Source organism: Balaenoptera musculus, chromosome 1, assembly GCF_009873245.2.
Source record: "Balaenoptera musculus isolate JJ_BM4_2016_0621 chromosome 1, mBalMus1.pri.v3, whole genome shotgun sequence".
Taxonomy (NCBI): Eukaryota; Metazoa; Chordata; class Mammalia; order Artiodactyla; family Balaenopteridae; genus Balaenoptera; species Balaenoptera musculus.
The window spans coordinates 54,420,386-54,435,061 of NC_045785.1; the positions used below are offsets into that span (position 1 = coordinate 54,420,386).

Below are 14,676 nucleotides of genomic sequence, written 5' to 3' on the forward strand. Positions count from 1 at the left end.
GACATAGTTTTACTTTAATAAATAATATTGTTATTAATATTACGGAACTAAGAAATTACTGTAGGTCTTTATGTGGGAATAACATGATGAAAGTATAGTTTAAGAAAAGTTATTATACTGTTGTATATTGTGTATGGAGACTTCAAATTAGGGAGACTATAGAGAGGCTGATAGAGTTATCCAGGTATAAAGTAAGTACAGCTAGGCCAAGGGTAGTACCTGAACATAGTAAGGAAGGGACAACTCTAATAGACAACACCAAAATTAATCTGTAGGCCATAGTGATTGTATAACAAAAGACTAAAGTTTTGCATCTAAGACATCAAGAGCAAGGAAAGGTACTGATGATAATTAGGAATTAGGTAAAAGATAGTAGGAGAATTTAATGATTAAAAGAAGATGGTGTACTGTCAACTCATAAATTCTGTGACTTCCATATAAAATTTAATGTCTTTTAGAAATACTTCATAGCTTTCATATTACTTACCTGACTTTTTATGTCCTTTTTCTGATTTTGATATTGCCCACTGTTTGTACTCTCTGATATTTCTTAGATGAGCTGAAATGATTTTTTTTTTAATCTGTGATCCTTTTGCTATTCAGCAGGATTCAGTTCTTTGTTTGCATTTTACCTTGAAGTTATTTTTTTAAATTTCTTAAATTTTATATATTTCTTTTTTTTTTTTTTTTTTTTATAAATTTATTTATTTATTTTTGGTTGTGTTGGGTCTTCGTTTCTGTGTGAGGGCTTTCTCTAGTTGCGGCGAGTGGGGGCCACTCTTCATCGCGGTGCGTGGGCCTCTCACTATCGCGGCCTCTCTTGTTGCGGAGCACAGGCTCCAGACCCGCAGGCTCAGCAATTGTGGCTCACGGGCCTAGTTGCTCCACGGCATGTGGGATCTTCCCAGACCAGGGCTCGAACCCGTGTGCCCTGCATTGGCAGGCAGATTCTCAACCACTGCGCCACCAGGGAAGCCCTATTTCTTAAGTTTCACAACAACTCTAAGAAGTACTTGGTTAGGAATACAGTTATTGTATAATTTGTTTTAATTGAGAGTGATAGAATAAGTTACTAAAAGAATTATTAAATTAATTTTCTTCAAATACTTTAAATCTATTTTAAACAAGTTTGGGTACCTCAGTTTCATGTGGAGTGGAGAAGTATGGAATTGGGACAGAAAAGAAAGGTCTTTTCAGAAATTAGAAAATTATTGTAATGGGGTACACATAAGCCAGATTTTAAATCATATATCTACACAAATGGTAAAAGACCTGAATTATGGGAGGAAAGTACCACCTTCACAGGGTCTATACATGTGTTACTTTCTGTATACCATATGTAGGTACTGTATCACTATTCTTTTTTTAATCCTGAATTCTATCCATTTACTTAGGTTTCATAATGTACAAGGAGTGTTAGAAATTTTTCTTTGAGAGAAGTATAGCTTCAGTTGCCAGTCATGACTAAAATTAGAGAAAGCCATGAGTTGTAAGCTCCAGAGATGCAATACTATATCCAGATTCCTAGTTAGACTATGTCTACATATATTTTACATATATATGTGTTGTGTAACATATATATAATACAACATATGTGTTGTATGTGAATATGTTGTGTAACATGTAGGTTATATATGTCTATATATGTAAAACAATACAAATATAAACATTTTAGACTTGAAATGGTTGTCTAACTTAATTTTTGTGAAGGCTCCAAATAATAATTTTCTTATAAAAGTCTCTCATTTTCAAAATGTTGATCAATTCAACTTGTCAATTAGGTGAGCAATCTATATCAAATTTTCCCCTTATAAATCGTCTGTTTAACCTCTTGTTTTTAAGTATGTACAGTTTTTAAGTATGTACAGTTTATAATTCTTTAATAACAAAAAGTTCAATAGCAGTGTGTTTACCTACTTAACAAAAAGTAAATAGCCTTCGAATAGTGTGACATAGGGTATCTTTATAGAAAGCAACAGTGATGATGATGATGGTAATGATGACATGTAAGTTCCTCCTTTGACTAAGTCTATGGCAGATCTACTGCTTAATAATTCTACCTCACCTAAAACTTTAATTAATAATACAGAATTGTATGTCAAAACAAATCATGTTCTCTACAGTGTTCCAAGAAAAATGTAACTTTACTGATATATTTAAGTTTTTGAGAGCTAGAATTTTCAACTTTACTATTTTTAATTTATGCTTTTAAGCATTTCCTTATGCATTGTGAATGAAAATAAATAATATTTGTATATGACAAATGAATTAACAGTTCTTTTTCCTTTTATATGAATTTACTTGAATTGGTAGAATATAGCACCACCTTATGCCCTATATAAGAATTACAAGCTGCTATTTTATTTCTGCTTTATATTGTCAAAAATTATATCATACATGGAATTTCTTACTCTATCATTCTAAGAATTTTTTAAAAACTCAACCTTCTTCCATTTTTCTCATAATACTCAAACTGTCAACTTAATCTATAATCCTTTCAAGTTGATTTATTTGAATGAGCCAGCCGATTTGTCAGTACTTTTTTCCTTTTAATTCATAACATTTTAGTCTAGGTCCTAGAGAAAAAAAAAAAAAAAGCTCTGTGTGATTGAAAGTCTATTTGTTTTAAAGGAAATTCGGGGTTGAATAAGCATTGTGTGTTTAATAACTCTGACAGATCTTAAGAATTTGAATTCTTCCTTTCAAACAAGAGAGCTACAAATTCTCCTAGTGGTGTTATTTAGTATTCAAAGTAAACTGATTATCACTTTGAAGTTTGGTTGATATATATAATATATAGGCTTTCTTCTATTTAATAATATCTGTTTTCTTACCATTTTCCAGCCTTATTAACCATGTGTTGTATTCAGATTGATCGTCTTTCAAAGAAACTTGTAAATTCCCTTCTACCTGTACCTTTTCTAAAATTGGAACTTAGGAAAGACGTCTAATAAAAATACTTAATTCGCTCCCCAGCTAAATTTTATAAAGCATCTCCTATCAGCCAGAGATACCATAAGCACATGGAGAAGCTCTTCCATTTTTGAGTTTCCCAAATGCCACAAGTACTTTTCACTGTGTGTACCAGGCAAAGTGCATTGTTTTTTAGTTTCATTTAAACATTTTTTAACCAGGGAGTAGGAGGCTGCTATACCCATGATTCCAATACAAATTAAGAAATTTTTTAGCTACTAAAATCTACATTTTTTTAGTAAGAAAACCAAATAATTATGTTTATCTTAACACTTCAGTATATGTATAATTCTGAATGATAATAAGTTATCATACTTATGATAATTTCATAAACATGAAGTTTTAAAAATATTAGCTTTAGAAAAATCATGGCAGATATTTAAATGTGGGGAAAAAAAAAAATTTTGAATAAAGCTGGTAGTTTGGAGAGAAAGTAAGGATACTTAGTTTCAGGTCTGGTTCTGCAATCAACGAGAAGTGTGAATTAAGCATATCACTTTATTTTTCAGAGTTTCATCAGTCAAAAGAGAAGTCTGACTGAATTGCTTTTTAGACCTCTACCTGTAATATTCTGTAATTCTAAACTAGTATCCTTTACCATTCCAGTTGGGTAAATGTAAAAAATATATTCGTAAATTATATTAGATTAAATTCCACGCGTGCTGCAACTAAGGAGCCCGCCTGCTACAACTGAGACCTGGTGCAACCAAATAAATAAATAAATAAATATTTTTAAAACATTGATTGAAAGGAAAACAGTTTAAGTGTTTTCCATTTGATGTCAGAATCTTAGTTAAAACTGTCTCAAAATTCTATATGATTATATCTTTCCTTTCTTATCTGTGGCAGTCATCATCGTCCAAGGTCATGTTGATTATGTTCAGGACAATGGGCTTTGAAATAACGTCAGCATCTGTTGTTAGTCAATAATATATTCCCATCCAAGAGATTTACAGGGAGGCTAAATGAAAGTCTGTACATACTCTTACTCATCATTAACAGTTGAACTTTTGACTCAAGCCCAACTTTGAACCTCATTGTGTTATAAAAATTTTGAATTTAGTACCCTGAGTATATTTTCTTTTAGAAACATGATTTAATGGTAAAGCTTTGATCCAGAAGTCTTAGACTCTACACCTAATATTTCTACAAACTCCTTGTGTAACTCTGAACCCATATAATCTATGGGTATCTCAATTTGTCTGTTTATTAAAATGACTAATTTATATCTACCCCATATTGTCTTATAGGGATGTTGTTGAAATATCATGTATAATGACTTGTTTCTGTCATGGGCAAGTATACTTGTGAAGATGAATTCCAGTAATTTAAGGTCACATTTTAATTTCTCAGAATTAAAAGTACACATATCTTTTATACCCCAAAGGTGTGACAGTGCATGTGACTAATGACTGACTAAAAGCTTGAGTAATAGTTTAGAAATAATGATAATTTCTTAAAATTCAGTTTAAGAAGAAATCTCCAAAGAAAAGATGAATATAAAAATGGAAAACTTACATAATTGAAAAATAACCAAAACTAAAATTAAAGGAAATAGAGAAAATACATGCATCAAAGTTTACAAAGGTGATTAATATCTAAAATAGTCAAAATAACTTATTAAAATATGTAAGAAAAATACCAAGTCCACGATAGATCTATGACAATAGGGGATAAATAGGCAGTTCACACAGAAGGAGACAAAATTATAAACACATGGGGAAATGTTCAACCTTGCTAGTAATTAGGGAAATTAATGCAAAAATCATTGCAATACCATTTTAATTTATTATATTTTATTACATTAATATAAATTATGGTAAAAAATCATTAACAATACCATATACAAAAATATATGGAATACTATAATGAATATTTTATGTACTCACACCTAGCTTAAGAAAGTATCCCCAACCACTAACCAATTTTTTAATGGTAACACTACTGATCAAGTTATGGTAATAACAAATTATCACATTAGACACCATTGGTGGTACTGTAAAGTTGCACCACTGTTTTATAAAGCGCTATGAACATATGTCATTAGCCTTAAAAGTACACATACTTTTTTAAAAAATTTGTTTATTTTTTACTTTATTTATTTTTGGCTGCATTGGGTCTTCGTTGCTGCACACGGACTTTCTCTAGTTGTGGCGAGTGAGGGCTACTCTTCCCTGCAGTACGCAGGCCTCTCATTGCAGTGGTATCTCCTGTTGCGGAGCACAGGCTCTAGGCATGTGGGCCTCAGTAGTTGTGGCACATGGGCTCAGCAGCTGTGGCTCGTGGGCTCCAGAGTGCAGGCTCAGTAGTTGTGGCGCACGGGCTTAGTTGCTCCACGGCATGTGGGATCTTGCCGGACCAGGGCTTGAACCCGTGTCCCCTGCATTGGCAGGCGGATGCCCAACCACTGCACCACCAGGGAAGTCCCCACATACTTTTTGCTTAGAAATTCTTCTAAAGGATATTCATCAGAAGAAAAACATTTAGACAAAATAGTATTCATTTTAGCATTATCTATACTGATAACCTACATGTCCAACACTTTAGAAATAGTTAAGTAAGTAATGGTATACAAACTCAAAGGGTAATAAAAGAACCAGTTAAATTGAAAATTTGAATATTGCTTAGCAAAATTTTTTTATCGTGCTAAAATACACATAACATAAAATTTACCATTTTAACCATTTTTAAATGTATGAGTCTGTGGCCTCAGATACATTTGTGTTGTTGTAAGACCACTACCACCATCCATCTCCAGAACTTTTTCATCATCTCCACTTGAAACTCTGTACCCATTAAACAGTAACTCGTCATTTCCTCCTGCCCTCAGCTCCTGGCAACTGCCGTTCTACTTTCTGTCTCTGAATTTAACCATCCTAGCTACCTCATATCAGTGAAAGCATACAATATTTGTCCTTTTGCTTTTGTTCTGGCTTACTTCACTTAGCATATGTCCTCAAGGTTCATCCATGTGTAGCATGTGTCAGAATTTCATTCCTTTTTAAAGCTGAATGATATCCCATTGTAGGTATATACCATATTTTGTTTATCCATTCATTTGTCAATGGACATTTTATATATTTGAGTCTTTGCTTTCAGTTCTTTTGGATATGTACCCAGAAGTAGAATTGCTGGATCATATGGTAATTCTATGTTTAATTTTTGGGGAGGAACTGTCAAACCTTTTCCACAGTGGCTTCTTCACTTTACATTCCTATGAGCAATGCACAAGTGTTCCAATTTCTCCACGTCCTTGTCAGCACTTGTTATTGTCTGTTTTTTTTTTAATAGCCATCCTAGTGGGTATGACGTGGTAACTCATTGTGGTTCTGATTTGCATTTCTCTAATGATAATGCTGAGCATCTTTTCATATGCTTATTGGCCATCTGTGTATCTTCTTCAGAGAAATATCTATTCAAGCCCTATGGCCATTTTTTAATTGGTTTTTTTTTTTTTGGTTTTTTGTTGTTGAGTTGTAGGAGTTTTTAGTATAATCTGGATAATACTCCATTTCAGATATATGATTTGCAGATATTTTCTCCCACTATGTGGGTTGCCTTTTCACTGTGTTGTTAGTGTCCTTTGATGCACAAAGGGTTTTTAATTTTGATGAATTCAGTTTATATTTTTTTGTTGCTGCCTATGCTTTTGGAGTGTCATATCCAAGAAATCATTGCCAAATCTAATGTCATGAAGCTTTCCCCTATGTTTTCTTCTCAGAGTTTTGTAATTTTAGTACTTACATTTAAGTCTTAGATCCATTTTGTGTTAATTTTAGTATATGGTATAAGGTAAGGGTTCAAATTGATTATTTTGCACAGGGATATCCAGTTTTCCCAGCCCCGTTTGTTGAAATTTGAATTGTCTTGGCACCCTTGTTGAATATCATTTGACCATATTTGTGAGAGTTTATTTCTGGTTTATCTTTTCTGTTCCATTGGTCTATATGTTTGTCTTTATGCCAGTATCACACTGTGTTGATTAATGTAGCTTTGCAGTAAAATCAGGAAATGTGAGTTCTTCAACTTTGTTCCTTTTCAGTAGCACGATGTTTCAGATATAACATTAAATGAAAAAGGCAGGACATAAAATAATATTAATTAGAATGTAAAAAAATAGGTTTTTATGTAAGGTCAGTATTAGGAATGATTACATAAGAATCAAACTAGGGTGGTAGAACTATGGGGACTATTTTTCCTTATATTTAAATTTCTAATTTTAAATGTATTTTGGTACCAAGGAAATAATATAAAATATAAATGTAATTATAATTTACATAATAGAAAAATGGTGTGTAAGTATATGTTAAGATAGTTTAGCCTTTAAAAATGTGAGTAAGATATCAATATCAATGTAAATAATGTTTGTTCTTGACTCTTCAGTGCCATAGTAAATCCTTCTAAACTGGATTAATAATATTTTTTAAAAAAATATTTATTTATTTGGTCGTGTCGGGTCTTAGTTGCAGCAGGTGGGCTCCTTTTAGTTGCAGCTCACCGGCTCCTTAGTTGCGGCACGTGGGCTCCTTCATTGTGGCATGTGAACTCTTAGTTGCGGCATGCATGTGGGATCCAGTTCCCTGGCCAGGGATCGAACCCAGGCGCCCTGCATTGGGAGCGTGGAGTCTTAATCACTGAGCCACCAGGGAAGTCCCAGGATTAATAATATTTTTGATATTATTGTTACATAGCTAATGCATGCCTTTTCAGTTGTTATCTTAATATTATTAAAGCCTTGAGCTTAATATCTAAATATACTAACAGATAATTTTTCAAAATCATCCTTTATAAAGTCACTTCAAAACCTCATTAATATTCTATTTTTGGAAGCCAGTAGGAGTGGAACAGAAATATGTCTTATAGGTAGGCAAGCCTACTAATGATAAAGTGGAAAGCATTTTTGCTCACATCTATGGTAATGGAACAATTTCTCATACCTTCAACAAAGAATCCTTTACTTTCTGCATAAAGTGCCATCTTCAAGTAAAACCTGTTATGAAGTTCTAGTTATGAGATCACATGTAAGCATGTTGGTTTGGAACTAGGAGAAGGAATTTGAGACCAAGAGATAGTAGAGCTAATTTTATAGAGAGGTCTTTCTCAAAACTGGTATTTATCAGCATTTTGCTATAGCTGTGAAATGAATTCAGTCTTTTAGTTACCTAGACTTGAAACAATTTTTTTGGTTTATTATACTTTATCTTTTAAATATAAAGTCTTTTCACTTTTTCTTTCAACGTATCAGTTTTAACAATCCTTACTTCTTCTTTCTTAGTGTGCTCTAAGCACTAATCTCACCCTGATTATTGCAGCAGCATGTTCATTTATTACTTTGTTTCAGTACTTCTCCAGCTCTCATGAACTATATTTTTCATATTTCTCCTCTCCATTATATCTTTTCCTAACTTTTTGTTATCTAAATGCTGCCTCTTAATGATGTTGCAAATTCCTGGAGGGCACTGGCTCTAGTTGACATTTCTTTTATATGTTCCCTAGGTTTCTTCTCATTGCTCTGCATGCTGGAAACTTGTAATAAATATTGTTTGAAAATATTTTTCCTTCATTTCAGGAGTGGCAATGTGTACAATCAAAAGGCTGCTTTTTCTTAGAAGAAGATGGTGAAATCATTAGTCATCAATATAGGATGCAAATAGCTCAGAGATCCCTGGTTTATCTAACAATTAAGCCATTAAACCTGAGTCAAGCTGAAGGCAAGTTTAAATTTTCTGTATTTTTAAAAAAATATCAATTTATGCCCACTTTGAAAATACTTATGTAAGTATTTGATGGTTCTAGTTAGTGAAGAAAATGATCTGCCTAAGAAACATGTGGTTACATATTGCAATACACTTAAAGTCATTGACTTTCTTTGACAACAAAGTCGTTGACAACAAGTCGTTGACAACACATTGACTGTGTTGTCATATTATGCAAAGAAAGTAAATTGTTTTTGTACATGTTTAAAGTATTTTTCTTTTAATTTATTTAAAAATGAGAATAAGATGTTACCTGGTTTCCTTTTGACATAGAATTAACTTTTTATCTGCTAATTAATCCTTAGCTTTTTCCATTTATCAATTTTTTAAATTAATATGCATGAGACAACTTCTATAGGAGGATAATTTGGGACAAATATGAACTGCAAGTATTTTTGAATACCTTCAAAGTGCTATGTCATATGACTTAGACAATCCTTATTAATAATTTTCATATCCATGGTAATATTCTTTTTCTATACACCAATGCTAGATAAAAATTAATAATTTCCTAGTGTCTACAGTGGTTATTACATAATTTTTAATTAGTGAAAAATGGCTATATGGGTGCTTTCCCTAGATATCCTTTTAATGCTATTGTTCTAAGTATCAATCTTTATTTTTCTTTTATTATGTTTACATATAAACATCTACTTACTAGAGGATTCTTCCCCACTTACATTACTTTTCCCTCCTAAAGTACAGATTGTGAAAGTTTTCACTGTATATCTTGTAGGACACTTACAACATTTGGTAAATGATACTTTTAATTTTTTTTTTTAATAAATTTATTTATTTATTTATTTTTGGCTGCATTGGGTCTTTGTTGCTGCGCGCGGGCTTTCTCTAGTTGTGGTGAGCGGGAGCTACTCCTCGTTGAGGTGCGTGGGCTTCTCATTGCGGTGGCTTCTCTTGTTGCAGAGCATGGGCTCTAGGCGTGCGGGCTTCAGTAGATGTGGCACGTGGGCTCAGTAGTTGTGGCTCATGGGCTCTAGAGTGCAGGCTCAGTAGTTGTGGCGCCCAGGCTTAATCGCTCTGCTGCATGTGGGATCTTCCCAGACCAGGGCTCTAACTCATGTCCCCTGCATTGGCAGGCGGATTCTTAACCACTGTTCCACCAGGGAAGCCCTGGTAATTGATACTTTTAAATGACAATTACAATAGTCATTTTTCAGATAAAAGTATCAAGATAGGTCTGCAAATTCAATGTAGTTGTTTATTCTCTGTATTCTTATGAAGAAGATTTTTTTTCATTTATTTGTCAAATATTTATTGAAGACCTTATAAACCAAGTATCATTTTAGGTGCTTAAGATACAGATACATCAGAGTACAAAAAATACAAAATCCCTGCCCTTATGAACTTACATTCTAGTGGAGGAAATAAACAATAAATAATAAACATAATAAATAGTAAATGACATGGTGTGTTAGAAGGTGATAAGTGCTATGGGAAAAACATAGAGGAAAAGGGGCATTGTGAATACGAAGGAATATGAGTTGCCATTGAAAGGGATTATTAGTGTATGCTTCATTAGAGGTTGACATTTGAGCAGACTTTGAAAGAGGTGTGTTAATTATCAACTGCTGTGTAACAAACTACCCCAAAACTCAGTGGCTTAAAACAATTAAACGTTTGTTTGCTTATGAGCAAACGTTTGTTTGCTTATGAGCAGTTCTTTTGGTCTGAGCTGGGCTTGGCTTTTCTCTGTAGGGCTTACTCGTGCATCTGTGATCAGCTGCAGGTTAGCTGGTGGCTGGCTTTAACTGATCTTGGCTGGGCTCTTTCCTTTGTATGCGTTTCAGCTGAGACAACTTGATTCAGCCTTTTATAGTCTCTTACCCTCTAGTAAGTTAGACTGGACTTTTCTTATGGTATAACAGGAATCTAAGAGAGAAAGCAGAAGCACCATAGGCCTGGGCTCAGAACCAGCACATTACTTCTGTTACATTCTGTTGTGCACAGCAAGTCAAAAGGCAAGTACAGGTTTACAGGGTGGAGAAATAGATTTGACATCTTGATGGAAGAGCTACGAAGTCACATTGCAAGGGGTTGTGGATTCAGAGAGGGATGGCCATTTTTGCTGTCTTCCACAGGAGGCAAGGGAGTAAGCTCTGTGGATGTAGGGCTGGTGGAAGGGGATGGGTGAAGAGTGGAGGAAGTGACAGGTAGAGGGAATCCTCTGTTCAGAGGCTCTGAGGTGAGAGTGTGCTTGGTGTTAGAAGAACAACAAGGTGGCTAGAGTGGGTATATTGAAGTAAGTAAGGAGAGAGTGTAGGGGATGAAGACAGAGAGAAACAAGGACAAAAATCAGGTAGAGTTTTGTTTTGTTTTTTGCCATAATGAGAACTTGGACTTTTACTCTGAGAGAAAAGAGGAACCCTTAGGAGGCTGCCATCAAGATTTTCTCTTCATCTTTGATTTTCAATAGTTTGAATATGTGTCTTGGTGTTTTCTGGGGTTTTTTTGTTGTTGTTGATGCTGTTTTTGAGTTTTGGGGAGGTTTTTTTTTTTTTGGTTGTTTGTTTGTTTGTGTTTATCTTTTTGGTATTTATCCTACTAAGGGCTCTCTGAGTTTCTTAGATTTATGGCTTGTTGTCTCATTATTTTTAGAACATTTTCCATCTTTATCTCTTCTGCTCTCTCTTTTCTTCCACTTATACACCTGACATCTTGTTCTCCTGTGCGCCACCACCGATAAGCCAGTGCTTGCATCTCATCTCTCCTTGGAAAGGTCTGTCTTTCCTTGGATTTCAGGCTGCTTGGTTGTCCTGTGGCCTCAGCTCTGACAGGTTCAAGAAATGCTATGATTTTGTATTTCATGCATTTTTTCTCATTGTTAGGGTGGAAGCAACATTCTTCCAACTTTCAACTGCATTAGAGGATTTTTAAGTAGAGTTGGAACATAATCTGACATATTTTAATAAGAACAGTCAGGTTGCTGTATTGAAAACAGATTGAAGGTACAGAAAGCAAGGGGTCCAGCTAGGACTCTATTGCAGAATTCTAAGAGGGGACTGGTGTTGCTTTGAACTGGGGTGTAGAGGGGATAAGAAGTAGAGATTCTGGATATATTTTGAAGGTCAAACCATAGCATTTCCTGAGGCTTTGTTATGATACGTGAGAGAAGGGAAAAGTTAAAGATGATTCCAGGATTTTGGGTTTTATCAACTGGAAGGAATGAGTTACTCTTATCTGAGATAGAAAAGAGTATAGATGGACAGGTTTTTTTTTTCAGATGTTTGGGAAAGCCAGTTTTAGACATAGAAATCCAAGTGGAAATGTCAAATAGGCAGTTGGATATATGGGTCTAATGTTCAGAGGAAAGGTCCTAGCAGGAGATACAAATTTTGGAGTTAACAGCACATAGATGATGTCTAACATCTCTTCCTCCTATGCTCCTTTACAGGTAAGCCAGTGCTTGCATCTTCTGTCTTCTTGAAAGGGTTTGTTTGTCCTTGGATTTCAGCCTACTTGGTTGCCCGGCAACCTTAGCTTTCTGATGAGTTTAAGAAAAGTTATGATTTTTAGAAAGTGTGTATAAAGAGAATGTTTCTAACAATTTCATTGTGTATAGGTATATGCCTTATTGCAAATGCTATGATGTTTATAAAAATGGATGTGTATTTCTAAAAAAAAAATCCAAAGGGGAAAGAAACCACTACTTTTTTAAATAGGAAAGAGTAAGTAGTGATTGCTTATTTTAAGATGTTTGGTTTTTTTTATTTATAGGAAAACCATCCCCTTGGTTATCAGTTGATACTGCCTTGTATATTCTTAAGGAAAATGAGAGTCAAGCAAATCTACAGCTCATGTGTTTTACTGAACTACGAAATAGAGAAGTATACATATTTATTTTCTAATGTTTAGTTAAAAATATAGTATGACCTCAAGTTTGAGGAAAATAATAGTTTTTCTATATATTTTAAAACTTTTTATCTTCCCTTCCAATTAAGGTATATACAGTAATCACTATTCATATTACATATGTTTTATTAATTGTGAAGGACTTTTTCTTATTTGCTGAGATTTAAAAATTGAGGATTGATTGGCCATTTTGGCTTCATAACTTATAAGTTGTGTGACATTGTACTTCACTTTCCTCTTTTCTAATGCCCTGATACCCCACATGTGAACATTTTTTTGTTATACTCAATAAAAATGATTGATGCCAGTGGATTTTTTCCCCCTAATACAAGCAATTCAAGGCTTTGAAAATGTTCCTCTAGATGTTTGTCTTACTTGTACTACTATTGCAAAAAAGAAAAACTTCAAGATTACTATCCTCAGGCTTGACTCATAGGGTCCAAAAATAGATTGATCTGAAAAAATGCTTTCAAATGATTTTATATGTTGCCCATGGGGTTGTTCTGATCTTTTCTAATTATACATTTACTCAGAGGCCAAATATGTGAGGCAGATACATAAATGTGGCTATTTGTTTTATGAGGACTACAAAATACATCTGCTACACAACAACAGGAATAATACTATTCAAGGGCTTACTGCAATATCATATTTAATCTTTATATAGGCCCAACGACAGACAAACATTTCCCTGATGGAATGTTATATAGAAGTCTTTATTGTTGGCTTCCTAACAGACAAGAATAGTTATAGGCAAGAAACAAATAAAATGACAGCAGTTAATGTTTTGATTAAACTCTTCTTCAAAACTGACTACAAAGTTAAATTCAAGATAAAGCATTGTCTAAAACAATAGCTTTCCCACTTTGTTTTGGTTAAAATTACTTTCTTACGAGATTACATGTATAAAAATGTTAGTACATAGCAAGCCTATAATAAAATTTGAATGAATTTCTATTTACCTCTTTACTATAGGCCTCTGTTTATCTGTAATATGTCTTATTTACAAAGGATTTTTAGTTTTAGTTTCATAATTATTTTCTTTAAGAAGAGTTTTGTGCCCATGAAAGACTTTCTATTTGCCAACCACTGTGGCAGTTCAAGTTTATATGTAGAGATAAGGGAGATTCAAGGGATAACATATATTAGGAAACAGCAAGAACTGCTGTTCACTCCTAGATATCAGTCTACATCTGGCCAATCTAAAAGATTATGATTTCCAAAAGATGGGTTTGGTCAACCTTTAGTTTTCAAAATGACCCTCACTTTTATTGGACTGCTTCTTTTATCAAAATAGGACATGGTCACTTTAGGATGATTATGGTTCCTCTGACTTGTGAGGGTAGAAATAGGGCTGAACCCAGAATTTGGATGAGCAACTTTGTTTTGTATATGAGTCCCCAGGATGACCTAAAATAAACCTGGGATTTGAAAGGAGTTTTAGACACAATACCAGACAGAATTCCCTAGGGTTATACTGTGCTGAAGGGCAAATGGCTACTTGCTTAGATATTATACACGACTAGGAAATGCTTAGGTTTAATATATTTGACAGAGACAATCTCTAGGTTTTATAGGAAGCCATTGGGCTCCAGAAAGCACCTAGAAGGTTCATAGAGGGATGCCATTTTGCTTTTTCTTATAGAACAGGAGAATAAAATGTTTTCCTATACAAATGTCTTGGCACTCATTATAAATATCCTGTGATGGAAAAGAATTTTGTATAAGGTAGGTTTATCTGGGACTCTGCCTTCTTGTTTTATAGTCCATATTACATAAATAGAAGTAAAATTCCAGTGCTTTTGTCCACATAATTGTATTTTTACAAATATGGCTAATTCATAAAAATAGGGAACTCTTTTAAAATATATTTAATTTTTATTTTGTGGTATAGAAGTCTGAATTACAAATCATATATTTATATTTGAATCAAATTAGGCAACTATAACCCAGAAAAATTACTCTAAGATTTTTCTCTTTGCTTCCTGTTGAAATATTTGCATAACAAACATTTTTGAAGATTATTGGGAAGATTTAGAAGTTATATAACTTCTAACCTGTTACAGTTTTAGGCATTTGT

At 33.7% G+C, this 14,676-nt stretch overlaps 1 protein-coding gene across 4 annotated transcripts in view; it reads left to right on the forward strand.

Annotated features, from left to right (window-relative positions):
* The window catches only part of EFCAB7 (EF-hand calcium binding domain 7), a 49,977-nt gene that overhangs the window by 13,468 nt on the left and 21,833 nt on the right, over positions 1 to 14,676 (forward strand). For 3 of the 4 annotated variants that reach the window (XM_036842538.1, XM_036842520.1, XM_036842528.1), the window contains exons 7-8: positions 8,543 to 8,684; positions 12,462 to 12,571. In XM_036842538.1, the coding sequence (XP_036698433.1) occupies positions 8,543 to 8,684; positions 12,462 to 12,571 (252 nt within the window). The remainder of the gene's footprint in view (positions 1 to 8,542; positions 8,685 to 12,461; positions 12,572 to 14,676) is intronic. The other variant, XM_036842548.1, reaches the window with a different exon arrangement.